Source organism: Molossus molossus, unplaced genomic scaffold, assembly GCF_014108415.1.
Source record: "Molossus molossus isolate mMolMol1 unplaced genomic scaffold, mMolMol1.p scaffold_m16_p_24, whole genome shotgun sequence".
Lineage (NCBI taxonomy): Eukaryota > Metazoa > Chordata > Mammalia > Chiroptera > Molossidae > Molossus > Molossus molossus.
Window position 1 is genome coordinate 3,977,462 of NW_023425360.1, and position 25,886 is coordinate 4,003,347.

The 25,886-nt window shown below is 52.9% G+C and overlaps 1 protein-coding gene across 1 annotated transcript; it reads right to left on the reverse strand.

The window, feature by feature from the left end:
* Positions 1 to 1,406: 1,406 nt before the first annotated feature.
* On the reverse strand, positions 1,407 to 25,456 carry WDR93 (WD repeat domain 93). Its single transcript, XM_036278076.1, is given in 15 exon segments — positions 1,407 to 1,503; positions 6,217 to 6,397; positions 6,719 to 6,875; positions 8,280 to 8,343; positions 10,104 to 10,317; positions 11,967 to 12,086; positions 13,347 to 13,433; positions 13,973 to 14,043; positions 15,431 to 15,602; positions 17,233 to 17,339; positions 18,525 to 18,651; positions 20,262 to 20,340; positions 22,479 to 22,543; positions 24,334 to 24,526; positions 25,145 to 25,456. Coding segments are annotated over 15 exon segments (2,037 nt in total). The 5' UTR covers positions 25,448 to 25,456.
* Between the last annotated feature and the right edge of the window lie 430 nt (positions 25,457 to 25,886).

Consider the following 25,886-nt stretch of genomic DNA (forward strand, 5'->3'; position numbering starts at 1 on the left):
CACGTCCCTGCTGAGACAGCTGTGCTGTGTAGATGCTGGTGCTGGATGGGCCACAGTTTTAAGGAGTGACAGCTACGCCGATGGTACTCAAGGATGTGTCAGGGTCACACTAGAACCTGGTGGGGGGAGCAGAGGAAGGGGAGCGTCTCGGTTGGGGACCTCTTCATCAGGGGACATTCAGCTGGTCAGTACCAGCCCCATGAGGGAGGTGTCTCGCCAACACGGAGCAAGTGTGGGACTTGGGAGGAGGTCGGTGGAGACACAAAAGCAGCTGCCGGCACACCCTGGCCCATGTGGCTCAGTTGGTTGAACGTAGTCCTGTGTGCTCTGAAAAGTCACTGGTTCAGCCCTGACTGGTGTGCTCAGCGGTTAGAGTGTTGCCCTCACACTGAAGGGTCTTGGGTTCGATTCCCTATGAAGGGCACGTACCTGGGTTACAGTTTTGATCCCTGGCCCCGGTCAGGTTGCATGCAGGAGGCAACCAATTGACGTGTCCCTCTCACACTGATGTTTTTATCCCTCTCTCTCCCTCTTGCTCTAAAAATCAATAAAAATATATTTAAAAAAGAAAAAGAAAAAGAAGCTGCCGGCACAAACCCTGCATGCAGTCTGTGGTCAGGTTATCCTGGAGGCTGGGACTCCTGAATCCCCTGCAGTTCTCAAAGGCACCACACGGTGTCCTCAGAGAGGCGGGTGTAGCTCTTGAACTGCTGAGACCCTCCATCCAGTTGTCCTTGGAAGGGCAGTTTTTAGAGAAGAGAAAGGTGCCTCTCTGCTTCTCTTCTGCACCCCCTCGGACTCTCTGGTCTTCTCTAGGGTTCCTGGGCTGGCAGGCAAGGGGCAGTAGTGGCACAGTTCCTGCCTGCCACCTCGCCTGGCACCTCTGCCTCTCACTCCTGTGTGACCTGGGGCAGTCGCTCACCCACTCTGAGCCTCAGCCCCTCCAAAGCCATTCCATAAAGTTACAAGCCAGCTCGGAGAGGGAAAAGAAGTGGGTGGAGAAAAAAGGGGGCCACACGGAAGCTGGAGTGGGCTTGGTGTCGTGCTCTGAGCAAAGTGGCTGTCCTGGCCCATCAGGTGGGCGGTCCTCACAAGGCCTGGGCCCTGCTTAGTCAGGACTGGGCGGGAACAAGGGTACACACCACAGCCACTCTGGAGTCTGGAAACAATGTCGCTGTTTACTTGGGTGACACATCTGCCCCCCTGAGGGCTCTGATAAGTGGGATAATGATTGAAACCCCCCAAATAGCCCCTTTCCCCAGACGGGCTCTGTGGAGGTCCCAGACTGCAAGTCCAGGCCCCTTGGGCCTTCTGAGCTGAAGCCGTTTGTCGCCGTGTCCAGGGCCTCCTGGGCGAGGCCTGCCTGCTGCTGGGACCTCCGTAGGGAGCCTGGGGCAGTGGCTCCGTCACTTCCTCAGGGTCTCTCTCTGGAGAAACAGGGAATACCTCCGCAGCCGGGTCCAGTGCTCCTGCTCCTTCACCTTGTTCTCCAGCTTCTGAAACCTGGGGCCACACAGTCGGACATGAGAACCTGCTTTGTCCCGCAACCCCCAGCCTGGCCCCCAGGTGCCCAGGGCAGACCTTGACCACCCTGTGCTAATTATCAAGAACTCTCCAAATGACAACGTCTGCTTCATCTTGGTCCTCAGGACTCAGCTTGTGCCCAGCAGGTACCCAAACACCTTTACTGAACGAATGAGGGGCAGCATGCAAACCATCAGGTGGACAGGGACAGACAGCACAGCAACTTAGGAACTGAAGTTGGTGAGCACGGGCCCACGTTAGACACATCAGGACGCCAAGACACCGTTTCATAAGCATTTCTTGAGCATCTGCCAGTGACAGACACTGATGCAAGTTGGGAAGACCAGAGTGACCACAGCAGCACGTCCCCGTCCCCAGTGAGTAAGGGCGACAGAGTGAGGGAGCACTTTTAACAGGAGGCGTCTAGCACCGCAGAGATCAAATGCAGATGGAGGAAGAGACCCGCCTGGGCAGCGTTCCCAGGAGATAAAGGGTTTGAGTTGGGTCTTCCAAAAAATAGAGGGCAGTTCTTTTATCTGTTTAAGTAGCGAACGCACACATGCTCACGTGCTTTTCCTGCGCATGCGGCACCTGCAGGCCCTTGCAAAGCCTTTGGCCTCAAAGAGCCTGACCGTTCGCACGTTTGGGGCCTGTGCATCCATAGATAATGTTCTGGGGAGTCATATAATAAAGGGGGTCGGAACACCATCCATTACCGTCCTCCTCCAGCCTCAAGGGAAATGTCACTTGGTGTCCACACAGGACCTGCCCAGTCCCTCACCGAGGGAGTCATGTGCCCGGTGGGCCCTAGGTCTGTTGGATCACCCCAGAAGCTCACTGATGGCAGAAAATATGGTGGGTAGAACCTGGGTCGTGCTTGGCCCATATTCCACAGGGAGAGAGAAAGACTGTCTCTGTGTGTTTTCTGGTGTCCCGAAATTTGTCTCTTGTAGTCAAAAGTTTGACCCAGCCAGAGATGGCAGACACAGAGACGGGGAGTGGAACCAGATGGAAATGGTGCCCGGAGGCCTGGGCTGGATGGGAGCAGAGGCCGGGCTGGGGCGCAGCGGGAGGGCGTTGCCACGTGGCGCCATCTGGCCCCCTTTCAAAGCCCGGAGGCGGGCTCCCTTTCACACTGCCGCTTACGAAAGTCCCAGGGCAGATTTTGTAAAAACAATTTGGACAGAGTATTGCAGGTCTGAAACTTTGACTCTATTGCCACACAAACCCATCGCCTTAAAGTTTCACCTAGTTTTAGGGCCAATGTAAACTTTCAGACACAAGCTACAGATAGAAAGAAATAAGATAGGATGAAAATCTTTGGGATGTACGTGGAAATGTGTAATAAATAACGAGGGTAAAATGTTAACGATAGATCTGGATTGTGAGTGTGTGCGTGTTCACTGCAACATTGTAAAGCGGCTGTGTGTGGAACATTTTTCATGATAAAATGGGGTGGGCAAGCCCCAGGTATGAACCTCAGAGCAAACAGAACAGGAGAAGCTTTAAACCATGGCGTTTCCCAATTTATTGCTGGGACCCAGTTCGGAAAATGAGCTGCCTCAACAGTGTGATGGGAACACCGTGCGGAGGTCCAAGTACGTGTCCCTTTGGGCGGGGGCGCCACAGCCACACCGCGCGCCCCCTCCTGCCGGGTCCCTGGACCCGGGAGCACTTTCCTAAAGCTCCCACTGCTTGGCTAGCCCGAGCCGTGCCCCTGCCCCCAGTGCCCCACCTGGTCACCCCCTGACCCAGCCCTCTTCCCTGCAGAATGTTCCACGCACTCAGCACTGTGGGGCCTCCCGGAGGGGCAGGGGTGGGGCCTGGGGGCTGAGCTGTGTTGAAAGGGAGGAGAGACAGCTGGGAGCAGGAAGGTGGAAGAGGCTGCAGGCAGGCAGGCAGGAGGGACTGTCTTCTCAGAGCAGGTACAAAGTGCGTGGACAGGAGGCATGATCTCAGCTCAGTGGACGTGCCCAGGGAGACACCTGGGAGGAAGTGCACTCCCTGGTGGCGGTGCCGGGATTTCTGGTGATGGGATTATGGAGTGTTTAGATTTTCTTTTCTGCAGTGTCTTGTTTTCTAAATTTCTACAAGCGTGTTTATGACTATACCAGAAATAGTGACTATCACGTTTTACAATGGGGACCACTCTGAATGGCAGTAGTTTTACTCTCAAAGCCACGCTCACAGGCTGAGGGGCTCAGCAGGGGTCTGAGCACTAACCTCCCCAGCACTGTGGTCGAGGGAGGGACTGTCACCTAGGGACTTAGGCTCCCCGAGCTGAGAGCTGGCGCCGCTGGGTTCGGCGCGCTCCCACAGGGTAGGTGGCAGTCGGCTTGGGGGGAGTGGGATGGCTGGCCCTTGCTGGGCCAGTGAAAGGAGGGGTTTAGACAGAAAGGTCAGCAATGGAGACAGGAGTCCTCCGGCCTCATCCAGCCAGAGCAGAGAACGCCATGCTGTGCCCAGCACCCCAGAGAACCCTCGCTCAGGCCGAGGCCTAACCCCGTACTCAGGACTTTTGTAAACCAATATTTGAAATTTACCAAAATAATATGCTTGTGTGTGTGTGTGTAAAAGTTGCAAATAAGGACAATACAACAAAAAAAACACCACCACATACTTCATCACCCCAGTGTAAGTGCTGTTATTTTGGAGGGCACATCTCCAGTCTCCTCTCTTTACTGAGTGTCAGCATTATACTGTAAATACCACGTTATAACCTCCCCCATCGTTTTATCTTGGAGACTTCCAAACCTACAGAAAAGTGGCACATGGGACAATGAACCTTCATCTGTGTTCACCCGGGTTTTTTTGTTGTTTGTTTGTTTGTTTTATCCTCACCTGAGGACTTTTTTTTTTTTTTGCATTTATCTTCAGATAGAGTGGGAGGGAGAGAGGGGGAAAGAGAGAGAAACATCGATGTGAGAGAGACATGTCGACTGGCTGCCACCCACACAACCCCAATCGGGGCTGGGGATACACTGCAACTGAGGTACGTGCCCTTAGTGGGAACCGAACCCAGGACTCTCTGGTCCGCGGGCCGACGCTCTAACTGTGGAGCCAAACTGGCCAGGGCTGTGTTCACTCGTTTTTAACATTTTCTCACCCTCTCTTTCTCTGTCTTTCTGTAGAAATATTTTCCTGGGTTTTACCCATTGTTACCATGTTCTCCTCTCTGGCTCTCTATACATTTGTTCCTGGACCACTTCAAAGTCAGCTGGAGACATTGCAATACTTCACCCTTTAATTCTCAGCTGCATCTCCTACGAATAAGTCATGTCATCGCGGGTCAAAATAACCTCTCTGTGAGGAGTAGCCAAGCATTCTGGGTAAATCTTTAATCAGGGGACATGTCAGCTGTCTCTTTCTTCATTGTCCTCCTACCCCAAGACCCTTTGGCCATATTCCTTTCCTGATGAGTAGCATGCTTCCCTCCAGGAGCTACTGAAAGCCACCACAGCACCCCACCACAGCCCAGGAAGGAACTGCAGTCATGGAGGAGGTGCTGTGGCGCCCCCTCGTGGTGATGCACAGTATTTCCCCAGGTGTGACCTTGGGTTAATGCCGAGACCCATCATCACACTTGTAGCTGCTGTTTATTGAGCGACCACCCTGTGCCTAGCACTTTGCATATATCACATCATTGGCTACCTATGAAACCCGAAGTTCAGGTATCATGAAGATGTCTAGGATACAGCCTGGCACATCGTAGGTTCTCAAGAGATATTTTTTGAATGAATGAGGAAATGGAGGCTCTGAGAAGTTAAGGGACTCAGCCCAGGTCTCACAGTCAGTCAGTGATGGAGTCAGAATTCCACTGAGTATCTTAGCCCACCTCTTCCATCCCTCTTGAGGAAACAGCAGACAGAGAAAGAGGGAAATGGACTTTGTGGAGACAGGAGAGATCACAGCCTCTCAGAGCTCAGGTGACAGGACACTGAGTGCCTGGGAGGGAGGGGACCTGCCCAAGTCACTGCCTGTGCCGTGGCCAGCCTGGGACGCGACTCCAGGGCTCCAGCGCTGACCCCTCCACCTCAACTGTACGGGCGGAGCCTGGCAGGAATCCACAAGCGTGTGCAAGCCCCCAGGATCAGTGTGGGGAGACAGCGACACCTGCTTCTCCAGGTGGGCCGCGTCCTCACAGGCTGTCACAGCAGGAAGGAACCCAGCAGGCCTGGGCCGCAGGAAGGGGCGGTGGAGGAGGCAGAATGCCTGACACCCTGTGGATCCAGATGGTGGATAAAGTAAAGGCGTCCTGGACTGCGGGCTGGATGGGACCTACAGGCTCAGGTGCGACTGTTCACTGCCGCTGAGCACGCGCGCAGCCGGAGGTGCTGGGTGGACCTGGTGGCCTGGCTGTGTTCCGGGGAAACTTCCTTCACACAGGTGGCCAGGGGCTAATCTGGTCCGCAGCTCCCCGCTTGCCAGCCCTGATTGTGTCTAATAACCCAAACATGCCTTAGAAGGTTGAGAGAGCAGAAGGAAAAGCCAGGCTTGACAGAAGGCAAGCACCGGCTGGAGGCCTCCTTCTTCTTCATCCTGAGCTCATTCCACGTTTCCTGCCCATCGGAACGGGGGTCGGAGTGTGGGGGAGACTTTAAATGCTGAGAGGGTCTCACCATCAAACCCACTCCACTCCTCCGTGGCCAGGCCCGGCCCGGGCAGGGGTGGGAGACAGGCCCAGGACCCTACCTCTTCTGGAGGAAGCTCTCGCATCTTTTCTCCAAGGGCAACGCCTGGGGGAAGGCCGTGGTGTCCACGTCAGCCTGAGAAATGCAGCAGTTTCTCGAGATGTTCTCCAGCAGTGGGTAGGAGTCAAAATGAAAATAGAAGACAGAGTATGGGGTGTCACTGGCCCCATCCGGATAGTCTCCTGTGAGGAGATAAGAGTGGTGTTCTGTGTAAGCATCACTTTTTCTGTGGTCTCTGTGGCCCAGGGGGTCCAGGGGTCTGCTCTCTGCTCACAAATCTGGGTCTTTGGGGCTGAGCTGGGCCTGGAGGAGCAGGAGTTGAGAGACAAGGCCTTCTTGATGTTTCATGTGAGTGAGGACTTTGGGGCTGTAGTCATGGGAGACGAAGAGTGGGGAGCACATTGGGTGGGGTTGCCCTAGACTTTGGGAGGGGACTGGGGAAGTCAGAGAAGTGGTCAGTAGGCCGCAGGTCTGGGCAGTGCTCTCGAGGTCCCCCGCCCTACCTCGGAGCAAGAAGTACGGGTGGTGCAAAGACACGACACACACTGGCTTCCAGGTCACCGCCAGGTGGCAGGGTCTGGGGGGAGCAAAGGCACAGACCACCTGAGGCCCAGCCACATCCAGCAGGTGCACACAGCCGTTCCTGGAGACGGTCAGCACCTGGGAGCAGAGAGAGGGCACAGGGGACTGCCCTGCTGGGTCCCTCCCCCGGTGTGGGGCGTCAAGAGGGAAGACAGGGAACTGGCGTGCCCTGGGCACAGCCTCTGGACCCTGCTCATTATAGCGCAGGAGTGTGGTGCCGCCCCTTTGGTGGTCCCAGCAGCAGCGGGCCCTCGTCTGGGTGCTGTGTCCATCCTCCTTTGTCCTGGCTTCTCTGTCCAGTGCCCCTAGCTTCTCTGCTGTAGGGCTGGCCCCCCGCATGGCCAGGGTTTGGTTCTACATCTGGGCCAATGTCCTTCCTCCCACCTCCTTGGGGACCCTGCTCAATCCAATGGCCCTCCTTGCCCGACATCAAAGACGGGCCTCTCCTGCCCGGGCTCTTCCTCTCACTCCCCTCCAAAGCACCCTCCTTGCCCTGCATCCCCCTCTGGCTGCCACACCCCCCAAAACACACCCTCACCCCGTCCAGGCCTCCACCTCCCCTGCTTGCCGTCTATCCCTGTCGCAGACATTCTCCGCCGGGCACTCGGTTTCCCTTCCGCACAGGACACTGTGCTCTCACCTTCTTCAAAGTCTCCCCCCTGAGCTTCCAGGAGCCCCTCCTGGCTTTCCTGGGGCTGTCCCTCTCGGCCACTGCGTTAGCTCATTGTCCTGGCCCTGTCCGTGATGGCAGGGCCCCCAGGAACCTCCTCTCTGACCGGGGGAAGCCACAGTTCCCACCGCTTTAACCACCGCCAACCACCGCTAACCGCCAACCACCGCTAACCCCTAACCGGGTGGCAGGATCAGTCTGCACTCCCGGCCCCGGGCTCTCTCCAGGCCACCACACCTGCCACACCTGCCACACCCGTGGGCAGCCCAGCACTGAGTCCCGCATGGCCACACCTCTCACTGCATCCTTCTCAGTCTGCTGCTCCCTGCTCCCACCTGGGCTGCGCTTCAAGCCCCACCCTGTACAAAGGCAGGTCTGTACCCTCCCCGGTCTGGCCGCTCTGCCCCCACCCCGGGCCCCTCCCTGTCCACGGCTGGAGCATCTGACTCTGCAACTGCTCCGACTTCCCGTGGTTCCTGAACAGCGTTCCCTGGCCCCGAGGCGCTGCCTCCTCAGTTCAGTGTCCTGGCACCTCCTCCAGAAAGCACCCCCTTGTGCAGGTCAAGTTAGGTGCCCTCTCTCTGTCCCCAGCATCCCGGGCATCACACGTCACAGCCTTCTTCAGGCTGAGCAGCTGCCCGGTGACCGTGCCGTCCCCACTGAACTGAGCGCCAGGAGGGCGGGGACGGTCTCCTTCCTGCCTGTGGACCCCGACGCTAGTCTAGCGCCTGGCACGTGATGGGCACTCAGCAGGCGTTTGTGAAGGAAGCGTGAACACAAGTCAGCGAAGGGACGAGAGACGAGGAACCTACCATGCCCGGTAAGGCTGGGGCCGGGACCACCGCGCAGAGAGCCTCACCCGGGTGCTTGGCGGGCCTGTAGGAAACAGCACACAGACTGTCACCCTTTGCTCTCCTCACCCAGACGTGTGTGCTGGATCAACGCTGTACCCGGGCATCCGGAGAGGAGCTGGGGACTGTTCACAGCCGTCCGGTCTCCACTGGCAGGAGAATGCAGGTCAGTGTGGTGTAAGCAGAGCCGCACAGCGCGGCCGAGACAGACCGGGGCCCAGGGCGCCCTCACGGGGCGCGTTGCAGCGTGGCAGAGCGAGCTGCGGAATAAAAGCATTAGAGACGAAGCTGGAGAATGCGCAGACTGGGGTGCCATTTACACGCTCCCTCGAGACGCACGGCTGGAGACACACACCTGTGGGTGTGGTTAGTTCCGGAAGGAAAGCAAAGGAATGAGTTTAGGAAAACGATGTGGTGGATTGAAAAAAATAAATTGGCCATAATGTTTGGCAGCAACTCCTATCAAAAGGTGGAGTCTCACCCGGCTGGTGTGGCTCAGTGGTTGAGTGTCACCCCAGGGACTGAGAGGTGCTGGTTTGATTCCCAGTCAGGGCACATGCCAGGGTTACAGGCTCGATCCCCAGTAGGGGGCGTGCAGGAGGCAGCGGATCGATGTATCTCTCATATCAATGTTTCTCTCTCTCAAAGATTATTTTAAAAAGAAAGGTGGAGCCCTGGCCAGTTTGGCTCAGCGGTTAGAGCGTCGGCCTGCGGTCCGGAGAGACCCGGGTTTGGTTCCTGCTAAGGGCACGTACTTCGGTTGCAGTTTGTCCCCGGCCCTGGTTGGTCGTGCGGGTGGCAGCTACTCGATGTGTCCCTTTCACATCGATGTTTCTCTCTCTCTCTCCCTTCCTCTCTCTCCCTCCCACTCTAGCTGTACAAAAAAATGGAAAAATATCCTCGGGTGAGGATAAAAAAAAAAAAAAGAAAGGTGGAGTCTGTCTTTCCACTGCCTGAATGCAGGTGTGGCCACGTGACACGCTTTGTCCAAGGCAACAGCAGCAGAAGCTCAGTAAGCCTGTGCCTGGGGCTACCCTCGACGCTGGGAACCCTTCAGCTGCCGGATAATGGAGCCGGAGACAGCCTGTAGGAGAGGCCACCAGGATGAGAACCAAGTGCCCTGGCCAGCAGCCAGCCAGCTCCGGGTGTGTGAGTGAGGCCACCCCCTGGGTGTGTGAGTGAGGCCACCCCCTGCGCCACCCGCTGCTGCAGGCACGAGCGAGCGCCTCAGCAAGACCAGCAGACGGGCTGCACAGCTGCGTCCGGGCCGCACTGCGCCTGCAGAGTCGGGCTAACAGCGACCGTTCTCTTCAGCCATGTAGCGGTGGGTGGCTCGTTTACACAGCAGAGCACGGCAACAGCGGCTGCCTCTGCGGAGGAGAGAAGGGCGTGTTCGGGGAGAAGTGCGGGTCTGAGCTGAACTGGAGATGATGTACTTCTTAAGCTCGGGGATGGTTACACTGGAGTCTGTCTCTGTGCGTGCACACACATGCACACACACACACACAGGCATTGCACAGGTCATTTGTGTGCATAAAACATTTCACAATTTTAAAAAGAGAGAGAGAGAGACCCTCGGGGAAACTGGTGGACCCTGTCCTTGGCCGTGTGGGGTATGAAAGGTGTTTGTGCCCTCATACCGTTTTGTCAGGACAGTGTTCCGTACGTACACCCACGTAAAAGACCGGCGATGTTGAGCGGCTCATCGGGAGAGGGGTGACTATGGGGAAGGAGGGCCCCAGTCGACAGACGGTCAGTGTTGCACCACCATCGCCGGCCACCAACCTGTCAACCAGCACCCTGAGGGTGGGCCCCCGGGTGCCCTGGGCTGCCAGCAGGTGGAGAGAGGAGTCTGTGCACAGCACCACGCACATCATCTGCGATTTCACCGGCCCCTCGAGATACACGTTCCGTCCCTCGTGGACTATGAAGTATTTCAGGAAGTGAATGCTCTGGCAGGGACGTCCCTCAGGAAGGGCGATGACCCCAAGGGGGAAGCCTGGAGAGAGACGCGCAGGTCAGAAAGGGAGCAGCGCCCGCCATGCAGCTCTGGCTCGGTGCCAGTGACCAGCAAGGACGTGAGGCCCTGAGGACAGAATCAAGCAGTGGACGCCCCCTTTAGGACAGAGAGGAGCTGGCTGGGGGGGACCAAACCCTAGGAGCAGCCCGGTCAGGAATTTGTCAATATCCAGAAAGATGGAAACACGCTATTGGGAGAGGAGCGGGAAATGATGATCATTCTTCTGCCCTTGAACTAGCTTTCGCGGTTACGTTGGTGCTGAGGGTGCGATCGGGAGATTCAGGAGGGCCTTTGACACCGTGGGGAGGATGTTTCCCTATCTGAAATAACCACTGAAGCCCTCAGATGGGACTGGCCCAAGCGAGGACAGCACATCACTGACCACGGCCTCAGAGCGGCCAGCCCTGCTGTCTGAGCTCGAGCTCCCCAGTGAACGGGGGGCTGCCGCTGGTCCCCTCGGCACCAGGAGGAAGGCCACCCCGACTCGCAAATGAAACACACCCAGTTGTGAATGACAGGCCACTGCTTCTGTTATTACTTTTTTTAAAGTTTGGTTAGAGGGAGACACTCCCTTAGAGCCGGATCGATTTAAGATAAATAGACGACACCGATTTTTAGCATTTACAGAGCTGGGCCAAGCACCCTGGGACCACCAAGGTGCCACCCACCCAGAATAGCTGCTGGTCTTTTTTTTAAATCCTCACCCGGGGATATTTTTCTGTTTATCTTCAGTTAGAGTGGGAGGGAGGGAGAGAGAGAGAGGGACAGACAGGAAAACATCAGTTGGTTGCCTCCCGCTGGACAGTTGCCTCCCACATGACCCCGGCCAGGGCCAGGGCCAGGGCCGAACCGTGATGGAGGTACATGCCCTTGAGCAGAACCGAACCCAGGACTCTCTGGTCTGTGGGCCGATGCTCTAACTGCTGAGCCAAACAGGCCAGGGCAAGCTGCTGATCTTGAATTGACCACTGCACAGGTCTCAGCTTCAATAGCACTGAGGGTCCAGCTGACAGCATGGGGTAGGAAGGGCAGGAAGGAAGACTGCTTGTCCTGAGAGTGTGGGACCTGGGGGAGGGCGGCCGAGGCGCCGTGACCACCTGTGCAGTGCGGGGAGTGATGGTCGGACTTCGGGGACCTGGCACAGGGCCGGGCACAGAGCAAGCGCTCGGCAACCACATGGGGAAGGGGACGTGTCCGCCCATGCCCTGTTCAGTCGATATCTGTGGAATGAATGAATGAGGGAAAAGCAGGACCAGCCCCCAGGGGCCTTTAACAACAGAGGAACTGCCCTGCCAGTTCGGCTCAGCGGTTAGAGTGTCGGCCCGTGGACGGGAGAGTCCTGGGTTCGGTTCCCGCTAAGGGCACGTACCTCGGTTGCAGTTTGTCCCCGGCCCCAGTTGGGGTCGCGCGGGTGGCAACCACTCGATGTGTCTCTCTCACGTCGATGTGTCTCTCTCTCTCTTCCCCCCTCCCCCGCTGGCTCTATCTGAAGATAAATGCCAAAATGTCCTGGGGGAGGATAAAGAAAAGAGCAGAGGGCCTGGCAGGAGGCCCAGAGTGGCAGGAGCTCAGAGCCCCTGGTCTGAGGACCCGGAGGTACGTGGGTGCTGAGCAGGGGTGGGGCTCACCTTCGGCCAGGTCCCACAGCGTGAGCACACCATCCTCGCAGGCCAGCACCAGGTAGGAGCAGCAGGAGCTGAGCTGAGACACGGCAATGGGCGCAGCGCAGGGCCACACGCCCTCGGGGTCTAGAGGGAGGACACCTCTCACCAGGCTGCCCCCGACCTCGGGGACCCAGGCCGGTCTGCCCGTCTGGGACGTGGGCAGGACCACCTGTCTGGACTCTGCATCTCTCCCTGTCTGTGTGGCGCTGTCTCCTTCCTCAGGGTAATCGGACAAGTCGCAGCTATGAGACTTCACAGTTGTGAGTGCCAACACGGCGGTGAGCACTTTCACGCCTCACTCCATTTAATTCCCACAACGGTCCTATGAGGGGGTCCTGTTAGCTCCCCATTTTACAGAGGAGGAGCCTGAGGCAGAGAACGGCCCGATTCGCCCGAGGTCACACAGGCCGTCAGTACCGAAGTCCAGCTGCCTTGGAAGGAGAGACGTTCTTCCTTGTGGATGTTTAAATGTCACTGTGGGAGCGTAAGTCTAAAGTACAACACAGGCTTACAGCTCAAGGAATCATCCCCAAGTGAGCAAGCTCGTGTCGCTGCCTCCGTGCGTTGGTGGAAACCAACAAACAGCACCCGTATTTCCTAAGGGTCTTTCCATTTCAAAAGCTCTCACATACAGAACTGGATTTTGCTATTCACAACAAGTGTGAGCAGTAGACAGGATGGTGTGGTTACTTAGTTCCCTGCCTCGGGTGGGAAATCTGGGGGTCGGGGCGTCAGGCAATGGCCTGAGCCACACAGGTCTCAGACAGTTGGGCCGGGACTGGCATTGGCCTTCTGAGGTCATGGCCACCTTCTTCTGACCTGAGCTGCCTAGAAGCCCTGGGGACCTGCTTGGGCTCTGTCCCTGTTGGCCTCTTGTCTTTAAGAAGCAGGACAGGCCCTGGCCGGTTTGTCTCAGTGGTTATGGTTAGAGCGTCGGCTCTCGGACCACAGGGTCACGGGTTTGATACCCAGTCAAGGGTGTGTGCCTGGGTTGCAGGTTCGGTCCCTGGCCCTGGTTGGGGTCATGTGAGAGGCGACCAGTCAATGTCTCTCTGACATCAATGTTTCTCTCTCTCTTTCTCTCTCTCTCTCTCTCTCTCGCTCTCGCTCTCTCCCTTCCTCCCTTCCACTCTATCTAAAAATCAATGGGAAAATATCCTATGGTGAGCATTAACAAAACAAAAACGGAAGAGGACAGTTCAGAGACAGAGCCCAGGGTCACGCCACCGCCACACCCCCACTTGTGCCTGCACAGCGCCGGCGCCCTGACGTGTCAGCCACGTGCTCGGGGCCGAGCTGGAAGGGGGCGTGTGCTGAGGGCCCTGAGCTGAGACAGCGAAGTACCAGCTTTATCCTTCAGGGTTCTGTTAAGTGAATAGATGAAGTAGTTGTGACGTCCGGTCCAGTGTATGCCAAGGGCACAGGCTACCCCTGGGAAAGAAGAGAGGAAAAGGGTGTCACGTAACGAGTCTGGGTGGCCTTTGGTTTGTGTGGACCGTGTTGCCCAACAGGAAGTCAGCTTGTTGAGAGCTTCCCCGGGAGGAGGGGCTGGGCACCCCCAGGAGGGCTATTCCTAGGGCCAGCTAACCTTCCTGGGAAGGGGTGGTGGTCAAAACTGTCCTTGGCTGTTCTCACAGCTTCTAGATCATTCATGTCCATTTGTCTGTCGGTGTTTTAAGAGCATCTTGTACACAGTGAATTATACCCAAGAGCAGCCTGGCAGGAAGTGTACTCGAATCCTCCTTGGGGACGGGTTACTCCCTCAAGACAGAGCCAGCACCGTTCTCAGGACATGTGGGCCACAGGGCAACCAGGGACAGTTCAGCTGCAGTTGGCACCAATGTCCACCTTGCACCCACTCCCGGAACAGGGTTTGCTGTGGGGGACACCTCTAGAAGGGTTTGCTGAGCCACTTCCCCAAGGTGACTGGCCACCTGCCCGGGACAGTCACCTGCTTCATGTTCACTCACCTGAGGGGCTCTTGACCTCTGTTGGCATCGAGATTATGCAGCTAGGAAGGAGGAAGTGGAACGTGGCCACACTGGGAGAGAAAGAGACACTAGTCAGAGCCATGGCCGACGCCTTGGCAAGGAGTGAGGCTGGCAGTCTTGGTACCAGGACCGGAAATGGGTAGTGAGGATGGACCTTCCCAGGGACCGGGGCCTCGAGGCAAACTGCATTCCGTGTGCCGGTCCTGGTGGGTGCAGACCTGGGAGTCAGCGAGGGCCGGGCGGGCAGGGCTGAGAGCCTCTCCCAGGCCGGGAACAGCGCCCAGCACCGGGCAGAGCCATCTCGGCCCGTGAGGAGGCCCTAATGCCCAGGTTTGGGTGATGTGCACAAATGCACGTCTTTTTCTGGAGGCAGCACAACCATTGGTGTGCTGAACAATTGGCTCTCTCTCTTTCTCTTTCTTGTTAATCTTCACCTTAGCATATTTTTCCATTGGTTTTTAGATAGAGTGGGAGGGAGGGAGGGGGAGAGAGAGAAAGACATCGATGTGAGAGAAGCACATTGATTGGTTGCCTCCTGCACAACCCTAACTGGGGTCGGGATCAAACCTGCAACCCAGGTATTTGTCTTTGACCAGGAATCGAACCCACAACCCTTCAGTCTGCAGGCTGACGCTCTAACTGCTGAGCCAAACCGACAAGGGCTTGGCTCTCTCTTTTATTATTTTTTAAAAAGCTCCAGTTTCCTGATTTATAGGCCTTGCAGCTTTTTGGGGGGTAAACACTCTCACAGCAGATGGCTACCAGCGGTCTACCAGCTGGCCTGCCCCGGTCCTAAATGCCTCGCTGGTCCCAGTCCAGGCCGCAGCTGGCGGCTCTTAGGGCTTGGCCCTCGGACTGTGTCCTGAAGGGGCAAACTCGAGGCCCACGTGGAAGAAGAGAGCGTTCACTTTCCTGAGAAGCCAGAATGTCACTGAGCAGCTCAGTAGCTGTGAGGGGAGCCGGCTCATGAGACCAGCTCAGCAGACACGTCCAAGGCCGGTGTTTCGTTTTCACGTGGGTGAGTGAGGCCTATCTGCTGGCCGGGGTCAGAAAGTGGGGAAGCTTAACAATTACACCTTAGTATATTACATTTAAGAAGGCTGGGTGGAGATGGAGAACATTAGTAGTAGTGACTTAGAGTTCTAAGTCTAGGGTCTTCTGTGTTGTCTAGATAACCAGGAAAAAAAAAATTTATGAGATGGTCTCATACATAAAACAGTCATCTCCACAGCTATCCATTCCTTCTTGAAATCTGTCTTCTCAGCCTTCGTCCTCACTGTTTAAACAACCGCCATACAGCTTCTCAAAAGATCCGCTGGAGTTCTCAGAAAAATGCCCCAAACCAGAACACTTTTGGACCCCGGATTAACTCAGGTCCTCGGGTTGCTTCCTGTGGGAGAAGTTCTGGGGGTCTCGGGAGCAGGGTGGCGGGCTCACCTGAGCGGCTCCTCCTCCCACTCCCCATCCAGGTACTTCTTGTAGGTGGCGTTGAAGATGGTGGACTGCTGCTCCCACAGACTGTCCTTGATGAAGTGGTTCTGCCCCGAGCCCAGCCCGTAGCAGCCCTCTGTCTTAGCAAAGACTTCCAGGGGGCTTTTAAATGTGGTACCTAGGTTGAAAATATTCCGGAATTGGTCAAACCATCTGGCTCCACCTTCCTGATTTCCCCCTCCTTCCTCCATGCTTCCGAGCTTCCTGCAGAATCCCTCCTCCGAAATCTGGTCTCACAGGTGTGGACTGGTGCTCATTGTTCATTTGCATTTCCCTGATAACTAATGATGGTCAGCACCTTTTCATATGTTAACTGGCCATTTGCATAGTCTCTTGCCCATTTTGCACTGGATTATTTTTCTTTCTTAATAATTTGTAGGAATTCTTTCTATATTCTGCATATGAACCATTCATAAGTTCTGTGTGTTTTGTGAATACCTTATCCCCGTAGGTGGCTTTCTCTCTCATGCCTTTAGCAATGTCTTTGGATGATGTCAAGTCCTTAATTTTAATGTAGCCAAATTGGTTACATTGTTGAAATTATAACTACTTTTTGTGTTTTGTTTAAAAACTCTTTCCCTACCCAGAGAACATCAAGGTATTATCTTATTTTCTAAAAGCTTTACAGTTTTGGCTTTCGTGTTTATTTCTATGATTATTCTGGAACTTACTTCTGTGCATGGTGTGAGGCAGGGGACAAGTTTCACTTTGTTTCCATGTGGGCAACCAACACTGCTCACTGACCTGACCGTCCCTGCTCCACTGCTCTGGAGAGACCCCTCGCAGGTAGCAAGTGCTCACCGATGCCGGGTCTGTTCTGGCCTCTGCCCTGCCTCGTTCTTCTGTCTAATATATCTATCTGTCTTTCTGCAGTTTATACATATGTTTCTGTGTATATATTATTCACTCATCTATTCTATAAATGCCTCTGCAGTGAACATCCTCTTAGATACGTCTTTGAGGTTGTGAATACTAAGAGGACCTACTCTGTGTCCTCTGCCCACAACGGGTTCCCCTCTGCTCTTGACTAACTCCCGTTTGTTCTTCACAACCTCTCAGGTGTCCCTCCTTCCAATACAGCATGTGCCTACTCCCCAGGCAGAGTTGGTCCCTTCTTTCCCTGTGTTTTCACATCCTGGGAGTTCGTCATTGCCGCACAGGTCACATCCTGCGGTGGCGGCTTCCTCATCTCCTTGGTGGAGCAGCAGCGTTAGGGCACAGGTTTGTGTCCTACTTATCTTTGTGCTTGGTGACCTAGGGGCCCCAGCAATCCAGCAGGTCCTCAAGTGACTTCTGTTCAGTGTCGTTTCCTTATGACCTTGAGGTGCTGCAGACACTTAACCTTTATTTATGTCAACTAGTGTAAAGCTGGTTCTGTTTTACATCATTCCGCTTACATTTGCAGAACCTACTGATGAGGTTAGGGACTTACTGCGCCGATGAATGGACTAACACAGGGGTGGAGGAATGAATGAATTCCAGCCAGCACTCAGAAGAGAGCTGTCTCTCTCCTGGCCTCCCGATCCTGTTAGTTAACTGTGTCCTTGTACAATCATTTACAACTTTTGTCTTTAGGTCCCAGAGTTTATAACTTTTAAAAAAATGTTCCTCTTCAGAACTGTACTTGTAATTTGGATATTGCTGCTAATAAACTGAAAAGATGGGAAATGTGGGACAAAACCAAAGAAAGAAAGAAACTGAGACATCAACGGCACAAGGAAAGAGAGTGTTAGTTGAATCATACTGACCTGTAATTGGTTTGGGTGGTTTGATCTTTATTATGTGAACTGGAAAACTCAACTTAACGTCTCCTTTAAAACAAATGTTTATATCCTACAATAAGGAAAAGACACAGCTAATAAGACAACAAAGGAGATAGAACAGAATCATTCATAACGCTCATTTCGAGGAGGGCAGGAAGAGAGGGTCAAGGGAGGAGCACAGGTGAGAGAGACAACAGTGAGTGCCTAGCAAAGTGGTGACTTAAACCCAAACATGTCAGTAATCACACTAAATATAAACGGCCTAAACACCCCAATTAAAAGATAGAGTTTGTCAGCGTGTATAAAAAGGCAGGACCCAAGTATATGCTGTCAAAAATAAACTAATTTTAAATGTAAAGACACAAATATATTAAGAGTAAAAGTATAGAAAAAGATATACCTTGTAAAACTAATCAGAACAAAGCTGGGTGACTCTATTAATATCTGACATTATAGACGCCCAACCAACTGAGCCACACAATAGATTTTAAAGGCATACTCGTTAATATTGTTGTTGGTTAAAAATAACAATAAGTGGCCCTGGCCAGTTTGGCTCAGCGGTTAGAGCATCGGCCTGTGGTCCAGAGAGACCCAGGTTCAGTTCCCGCTAAGGGCACGTACCTCAGTTGCAGTTTGTCCCTGGCCCTGGTTGGGTTGTGTGGGTGGCAGCCACTCGATGTGTCCCTTTCACATCGATGTTTCTCTCTCTCCCTCCCACTCTATCTGAACAAAAATGGAAAAATGTCCTCAGAGGAGGATTAAAAAAATAAATAACAGTAAGTGCACATTGTATAGAAGAGCAGATCGTCTTAAAACAATATTTACTAAGGACCTAACTATGTGTTAAAGACATGGCACAAGGCCCAGGGATCACATAAAATTAAACTGAAATGGTAGAGTCCCTACCTTCTAAGACCAATATGAAACGACATGCATTTCTGAATACTGAGAACAACCTCCTCAAACCACAGTCTGGGAGGTTTCAGGGAATGCAAAGCATGAGAGGGTTATCTAAGCCTTGAGGGGAAGAGAAATTACCTAGGAGGCGGGGTGAAAGGCCTGGGAGCCCTTGGTAAGAGGTGACTCCCAGACAAGGGACAGAGTGAGTCTGCGGCCGAGGACACTCTGACTCTAACCAAAGCGGACCGACTTGGGAGACATGGGCCAGTGGGCCTGTCACCCCTCTTCCAGCCTCCAGAGGCCCCACTCGTCTTGAAGGCCAAGGAGGGCTTCGGGTAGACATGGCGCAGGGAGGGAGAAACCCGGCAGATAAAAACATCTTTCCTACCAGTTGCGGCTGCCTGACTTTTTTCTTTGGATTCATAGCGACTTGAGGGTGCTCCAGTTCCTTGAGCCAAGACTCCTTGGGCAATTTATACACATCCAGCCAAGTATCTCCAGCTCCTGCATTGGGAAACAAGGGACCATTGAGCAATGGCAGGCGGGCGCCAAGTGTCCTCTGAGAAACAGCCTTTCTGCTCAGAACCCCTGACACGGAGACCAGCAGACACCCCTGCACAGCAGGGGCCTCACTCCTGGACACCTTGCTCCTGCCCTGACGCCACGGCACCTGCACTGACCTAAGTTTCTGACCAGGCTCTGCCGGGCCCGGGCCGCAGATGTGCCGGGTTCCACATGGCAGTTCCACTAACACTGTCTCACAGTGACTCCTGTAGAGTCAGTCACTGAGAGAAGGGGTGAGAACTGGGAGAGATGCCCCCAGAGGACTCTTCTGACCAGTGTTTGAGATGACGACCCAGGAGGGGCTGTGGGACTTTTTCTCCTCATAGAAAAGTGCTCAGCTTCCATACCAGATACCCGTGGGATGGGTTCCTGGCTAAAAGATTCCTTAAAAAAGTGGTCATCTGGTCACTTGGCCTCTAGTACTTCGAGAAAAGGCTGGTCTATGGCTTGAAGCCACCCAGCGTGGCGCTTCGTTTTGGCAGCCCTGGGAAACGGCTACAGAATAAAAGTCTCCTTTGATGCAGAAAGCATCATAAACACACATCTTCCCCAAGCACTTGACACGTGAGGGACCCAGGCAAGAACACAAATAGAGGCCCATACACCATACGTGTAAATATTTAAAAGTTAAAAATCAAGGTAACAACCCATTAAAAAAAAGAGTTCCTTCACCACAGTAGTCATTGCAACAGACAAGATCCAGTGATGAAGGCTGAACTTGGTGGGCAAAGCTTTAAGGAGAAACAGGATATTTACAGTGTCAAAGTACCTCCCCGGGTGTTTATCGATCACTGTGGTGGTGTCCCCCCAGTCTCCCTCCCGAAAAGCCCAAAGTTCTTTGATCCTGCCACCTCCAGGAGGCGGTGTTTAAATCCTCCTCCCTTCAGTGTGGTCTGGGCTTGGTGACTTGTTCTAACAGATTCTGGACGGGGGAAAACGGTGGCTCAGCAGTGGAGGAATCTGGCAGACTCCGCGTTAGGTGTCAAGGTTAACAGCGGAGTAGCGAGTCCCGTTGCTGTCACAACCCCGATACAGTGCCGGGAGGAGAGCCCTTCACCTCTGTGTATCTTCCCCCAAAATCCTTTACCCCAGAGGAGTCATGAGAAATATTAAGATAGACTGAAATTGAGGAGCATTAGTGCAAAATATCTGACTGGTACTCTTCAGAAGGGGCAAGGTCACGAGAAACAAGGGAAGACCCAGGCACTGCCACAGTTAGGAGGAGACGAAGGAGACATGTCTAACTGCAATACGGTGTCCTGGACTGAACCTTGGAGCAAAAAGTTACATTAGTGGGAAAACTGGTGAGGTCTGGGGGGACAGTCTTAGTTAGCAGCCTTGTATCAATGTTATGTGCTTCAGTTTGACAAGTGCACCGGGGTGATGTTGAATGCTGGTACTGGGGACGCTGGGGAAGGGTACAGGGGGACTCTGTACTGTCTTTACAACCCTTCTGAAAAGTACTTCTAACTAAGAGGCTTGAAACAAAAGTGATTATCTGGAAGAGACTGCGCAGCGGGACCTTCTTAACAGCCCCTGGTGAGTCTTGCCTTGTAGGAGGAAGGCTGCGAAGTCCCCTCCGTGCGAGACCTCCGTCTTGACACAGGTGGTTTGCTTGGCTGTATCGTCCTGAAAAGAAGAGAAGGATGCGTGTCAGGGCTGGGTGGTTCTCGCCCTGTTTCACCTAAATCCTTTCGAAGCCCGGGCATGAAAAGATGCCTTTTTGTGGATATGTGTTTTTGGGGTTTTTTTAAACCTGTGTTCTTTTTTTCCTTTATTGATTTTAGACAGAGAGAGAAGTGAGAGGGAGAGATAGAAACATCTATTGGCCGCCTCCTGCACGCCCCCTATTGGGGATCAGGCCCACAGCCTGGGCAAGGCCCTGACCAGGAATCGAACTGGTGACCTCTTGGTGCATGGGTCAATGTTCAACCACTGAGCCACACCAGCTGGGCGCATGTTTAACGTTTTTAAAAACTGCCAAGTTGTCAGAGCCTTGCACTTTGCCACCAGCAGTGCACGAGAGTCCTAGTGGTTCCACGGTCAGTCTCTAAATTTAGGCCTCTGGTTCCCTCGCAGTGACAGGTCGTGATTTTGATTTGCGTTTCCTTAATGACTGCGATCTTGAACATCTTATTTGCCTTCCATATATATTCTTTGGTGAACTGCCCTTTCTTTGCAAGTCCTCTGCTCATTTTAAAAATTGGGTTGCCTCCTTATTTTTGAGTTTTGCTTGTTCTTTACTTGTCTGGACACAAGTCCTATATCAGATATATGATGTGACTTGCAATTATTTTCTCCCCGTCTATGGCATGGTTTTTTTTTTTTTTGTTTTGTTTTTTAATCCTCACCCGAGGACATTTTTCCATTTTTTGTACAGACAGAGTGGGAGGGAGAGAGAGGAAGAGAGAGAGAGGGAAACATCGATGTGAAAGGGACACATCGAGTGGCTGCCACCCGCACGACCAACCAGGGCCGGGGACAAACTGCAACCGAGGTACGTGCCCTTAGCGGGAACCGAACCCGGGTCTCTCGGGACCACAGGCCGATGCTCTAACCGCTGAGCCAAACTGGCCAGGGCTATGGCATGTCTTTTTATTCTTTTTATGGTGCCTTTTGCAGAACAGAAGTTTTTGATTTTGATGACATTCAGCTTATCAATTTTTTTCCTTGTATGGATCGTGCTTTTGGTGTTGTAGCTAAAAAATATGCCTAACCCAAGGTCAGAAAGACTTTCTCCCATGTCTTCTAGAAGTTGTATAGTTTTAGATTTTACACATAGATGTATGACCCATTTTGAGTTAATTTTTGTATATGGTGTGAGGAATGAGTTTTTAACATCGACAAAATCCAATATCACTTTTTTCTTTTGTGGTTAGTGCTTTATATGTCCAAAAAGATCTTTGCCTGCCCCAAGGTTGCAAAAAATATTTTCTTGTGTTTTCTTCAGGAAGGGTAATGTTTTTAGCCTTTACATTTAGGTCTGCAATCCATCTCAAGTTAATTTTTATCTGTGGTGTGAAACAGGGCTGAGGTTCATTCCACCTGTCCCCACCCCCCCATTTCTTTAGCCAGCATCATGTATTGAACATATCCTTTTCCCACTTAATTGTTTTGGGGCCCACCAGTAACATTTATTACAAGACAAACTGCAATTAGAAATCCACCTTGAGCAATGCCTTCTCTTTTTTGGATTCATTAACTAAAAAAAAAAAAAAAGATGCCACATCCTGAGAACCTACAGAAATAAGTAATATACAGGCAGTGTGCTAGGGACAAGGGGTACACGGCCGAGTAAGACGCGTCCCTGCCCACAGGGAACGTGCGGTCCACAGCAGAGGCCGTCCTGTAAACAAATAAGTGTGCTGGTGGAGAAAACCCGGGGTGGAGACTCTGTTCTGTATGGTGGTGGCACGGACGAGGGAGAGAGCCGGGAAAGGGTGTCAGAGAAGCAGATGTCTAAGCTGGTCTGGAGGCTGGGAGGAATGTGACATGTTAGGGACTTGTAAGTGGTTATTAGATCTGTTGGTCCAGTGTTGAACCTGGACTGGAGATTCTTAGTAATTTTCTTCTCTCATCCAAAGAGTAAATAAATGCACGGTGTTCAGCACATACCCTCTGACGGCCAAGGCATCTTGTCATTGGCTGGAGAAGGCTGTCTACCAGGGAGGTGTCCGTTTTTTACTATTCTGGGACAGCTGTCTTCGCCCCTGTCTTAAAAGTACACTTGATTCGCTACGGCGTGTGGCCCAGCTCTGGGAACTTACCACTTCATTGATGGTTTTGACGAGGAAAAGTCCATCTTTACAAAGGTAAAACAGTCTAACGATACCTGAGACGAAACAAGCGAGAATGTAAGACAGGCAAGTGAGCCCAAGGAGACCTGGAACTTTCTCTCGGATGTTCTGAAGTTGGCACCATCCGCTCATGCACACTTAGGGCTTCTCCGGGCCCCTCCACTGCCCCTGAGGGCCAGGGTCTCCCGGCTCCCCCACCCACACCATAAATGTTCAAGTGGTTCTGCCTCCTGGGCCTCTCTGCCCACCCTGGCCCTGTCCTCTTCTCCTGGGAGCCTCCATAGCCCGTCGGCCACACCATCCCCTCCTTGAATCCGTCCCGTGTTGGTCGTCATCCCATACTGCCTTGCAGTGTTATCCATCTCCTGCGGGTGTTTATTCCTCTAGTGAGTTCACAGATTCTTGAAAGGAAAGGGTCAGATCTCACCCTTCTAGGTGCCTCACCTCCCACCCCCAACAAACTCCTCATGCAGTTGACTTTGTTGATTTAATAAGTAATCTCTGTCGTTCTAATTCCCGTTCAACCTTGGGCTCCAGTACAGAATCCTCATCCCCCATGACTTCTTACCTCTTTCGTTGGGTGCCTCATCCCCCATGACTTCTTACCTCTTTCGTTGGGTGCCTCCCAGACACTCATAACCTGCCCCCCCCCCCAATACAGACCTCACAAAGGCAACCGGCTCACTGGGGGTGAAAGTCTAACTCAGCCCAGCACACACCCATGGGACACCTGCTCTCCGACCAGAAATGTGCTGGGAAGGCCCGGGTGGCCCCTGCCCGCCCTCAGATTTATCACACGGAGGGCCACACACACACGTGAAATTGACCAGACGCAGCAATGACCTCCTCCCGAGTATCAACATCCCCACCCCCAGTGCAAATGGAGCTGTTCAGCTCTCAGAGCCCTGCGGCCTTATTCTCCTGCAGCGGCTACAAGGAAAGGCTCTGTCATCTCCCTGTTATCTAAGGTGGATCGCAGTCATCCTCTCCACTTCCCCCTCACCTACCCCCTACCCCCTACGCACACTCCACCACTCACCAAGCTTTTCCATGTCATTTTCCTTGTCATTTTTAAAGCTTTTTATTCTGAACAAATATTAACCTTAGAGAAAACTTGCAAAAACAGTATAAAGAATTCCCTGGTGTCCCTCACCTCCCTTCCCCAATGTTAACATCTTACATAACCACAGCCAAGTTTTCCTTGTCATTGGAATGGCCCCTGCTCTGATCCAGACCTTCATCATTTCTCTCCTCAGTGAATGCAATGGTTCTCCTAGTCTCTCTGCCCCTTGTTGGACTTTGCTAACTCCTACCAGCGTGCCCTTCCTAACATGTCAATCAGGTCAGGTCACTGTCCTGCAGAGACGGTGTCCTCCGGGACACTGTGTCTAGTTCTCTATACTGTGGGCCCCGTGAGGGCCTCGTGTTGCCTCAGGATGAGGGGGAAAAGCAAGCCCTGGTTTATGTGAGTAGCAGGATTGCTGAGTGCCCCCAAGGTGTGGACTCTGGGGCCACGCTGCCTGGTGGGAATCCTGCCTGCGGTGTACTTCCTATGTTCCCTCAAGTTAGTAATTTAACCTCCGCGCCTCAGTTGCCTCTTCTGAAAAACAGGGATAAAAAAATTATACTGACCTCCTAGACTGTAGTGCGGGTTAAATGGGACAAACATGTGAAATGTGGGAAGAGTGCCTGGCAGACTGTTCCTTGCTACTACAGGACCCGGGAGGACCTGCCTGGCCCCGCCCACACCTGGGGAGGAAATGGCACTGAACAACAGTCTACAGTACACTTGAGTTAGGGTAAAAGGAAAGTGAAGAACAAGTACCCATCTCATCCAACGGAACAATGAGTATTTCGCTCCCCAAATCTGTGGCCCAGATGGACGTGACCTCAGCCTTGATTTTATCACAAACATATATTAGTTTAGCATCATACAGATTATAGATGGAGAATCCTTTGGCTCCTGCAATAAACACGTAGTCTTGGGAAATGGCCATACATTTTGGCATTTCGCTGAACTGGGAAAACAGAGAACAAAGGAAAAAGGAATATTTTTAGCTGTCATCGCCTGCGAGTAATATAAGTTAACATTCCAAAGAGGGCGTGGGCCCTTCCTAGATATGATACCATCCCCAAACACAGGGCTCATCTAAATATCTTGCCCACGTATCAAGAAGTCACAGCACTCCATTTTTAGGAGAAAAAGGCCAGAAAAAACAACAACACAGAAGTGGAGAGTAAATGTGTATTCACTACTCTAAGCATGGCCGTGAGCCCTGTGATGAGCGGACAAGTGGCCCCATTCCCTGTACTTCATTCATCTATAACTCCATGCAAAGAACTACAGCTGAGACACTGGCAGGTTCTCAGCCATTAAGCCAGGGAGTGATTACTACATTCAGAAAGATTAAAAAATACCAAGAGCTGAACAGAAAAGATCTTCTGTGTAATCTGCCATTAGCCAGAACAGCCATTGCCCGGGACGACTAGATCCATTTCAGTAAACAATGGCATGCCTAAAGTCTTTAAAAAATGCAGCTCTTACTGAGTGAAGTTCCTGGGAGGAAATCCTCCCCTGGATTCGGTGTTTTCATGTTTTAACACTCAACTGAGAAAGAGGGATTCCTGCTCCATACCTTGCTTTCGAAAACTGGAGGGTAGATGGTGGGCTGGATCCGGCTGACCTCCGCCTCCCTCAGCCTGTCCCTCTCCTCAATAACTTCCCACGACCTGTCAAACAGAAGGTTCACCAGCTTGTTGATCATTCGATAAGGCTGAGGCAGGGAATCCAGCTCCTGGTCTGGGTCCTTGAAGACATAATCCTCTTCATCCTTGGACCAGTCCTTCTCTGTTGGGGACGGCACCTCCAGCCGTTCCTTGTGTGTAAAAATGGGCAGTCTCATCTTTTGGGCTCGACTTCCGTCGGGGGACGACATCATGGAAGGTGGCACTGGGAACGGCTATGACACTCAGAAGCGCTGATGAAGGAAGCAAAGGTGCTCTGAGAAAATAGGGAAGTTAAACAGTAGATCCTCTTCTCTAGCACAACAGTCTATGGGGTCTATTTATTCTAGACTCTAGTCTAGAGACTGGCACTTTCCATATTTATTACGAAATTGTTACCACCTTACTAAAATACTCTCTTTGTGTTAGTAAGGACATCAGCAGAGACAGGTATTGACTATTTGCATCTTCCAGGCCAGCCCAAGATGAGGTGTGCCAGGGTGGACACACAGGAATCCAGCATCCTTGTTGCCTTTCTTCACCTCCTGATGAGGGACAGGCTGTCTTTCTGTCCCGAAGAGAATTCATCCTCTCTCCCACAACTCGTGCCTTCTCCTGGTTTTTCCATCTCCACAAATGGCTCTGCTCAAGCCA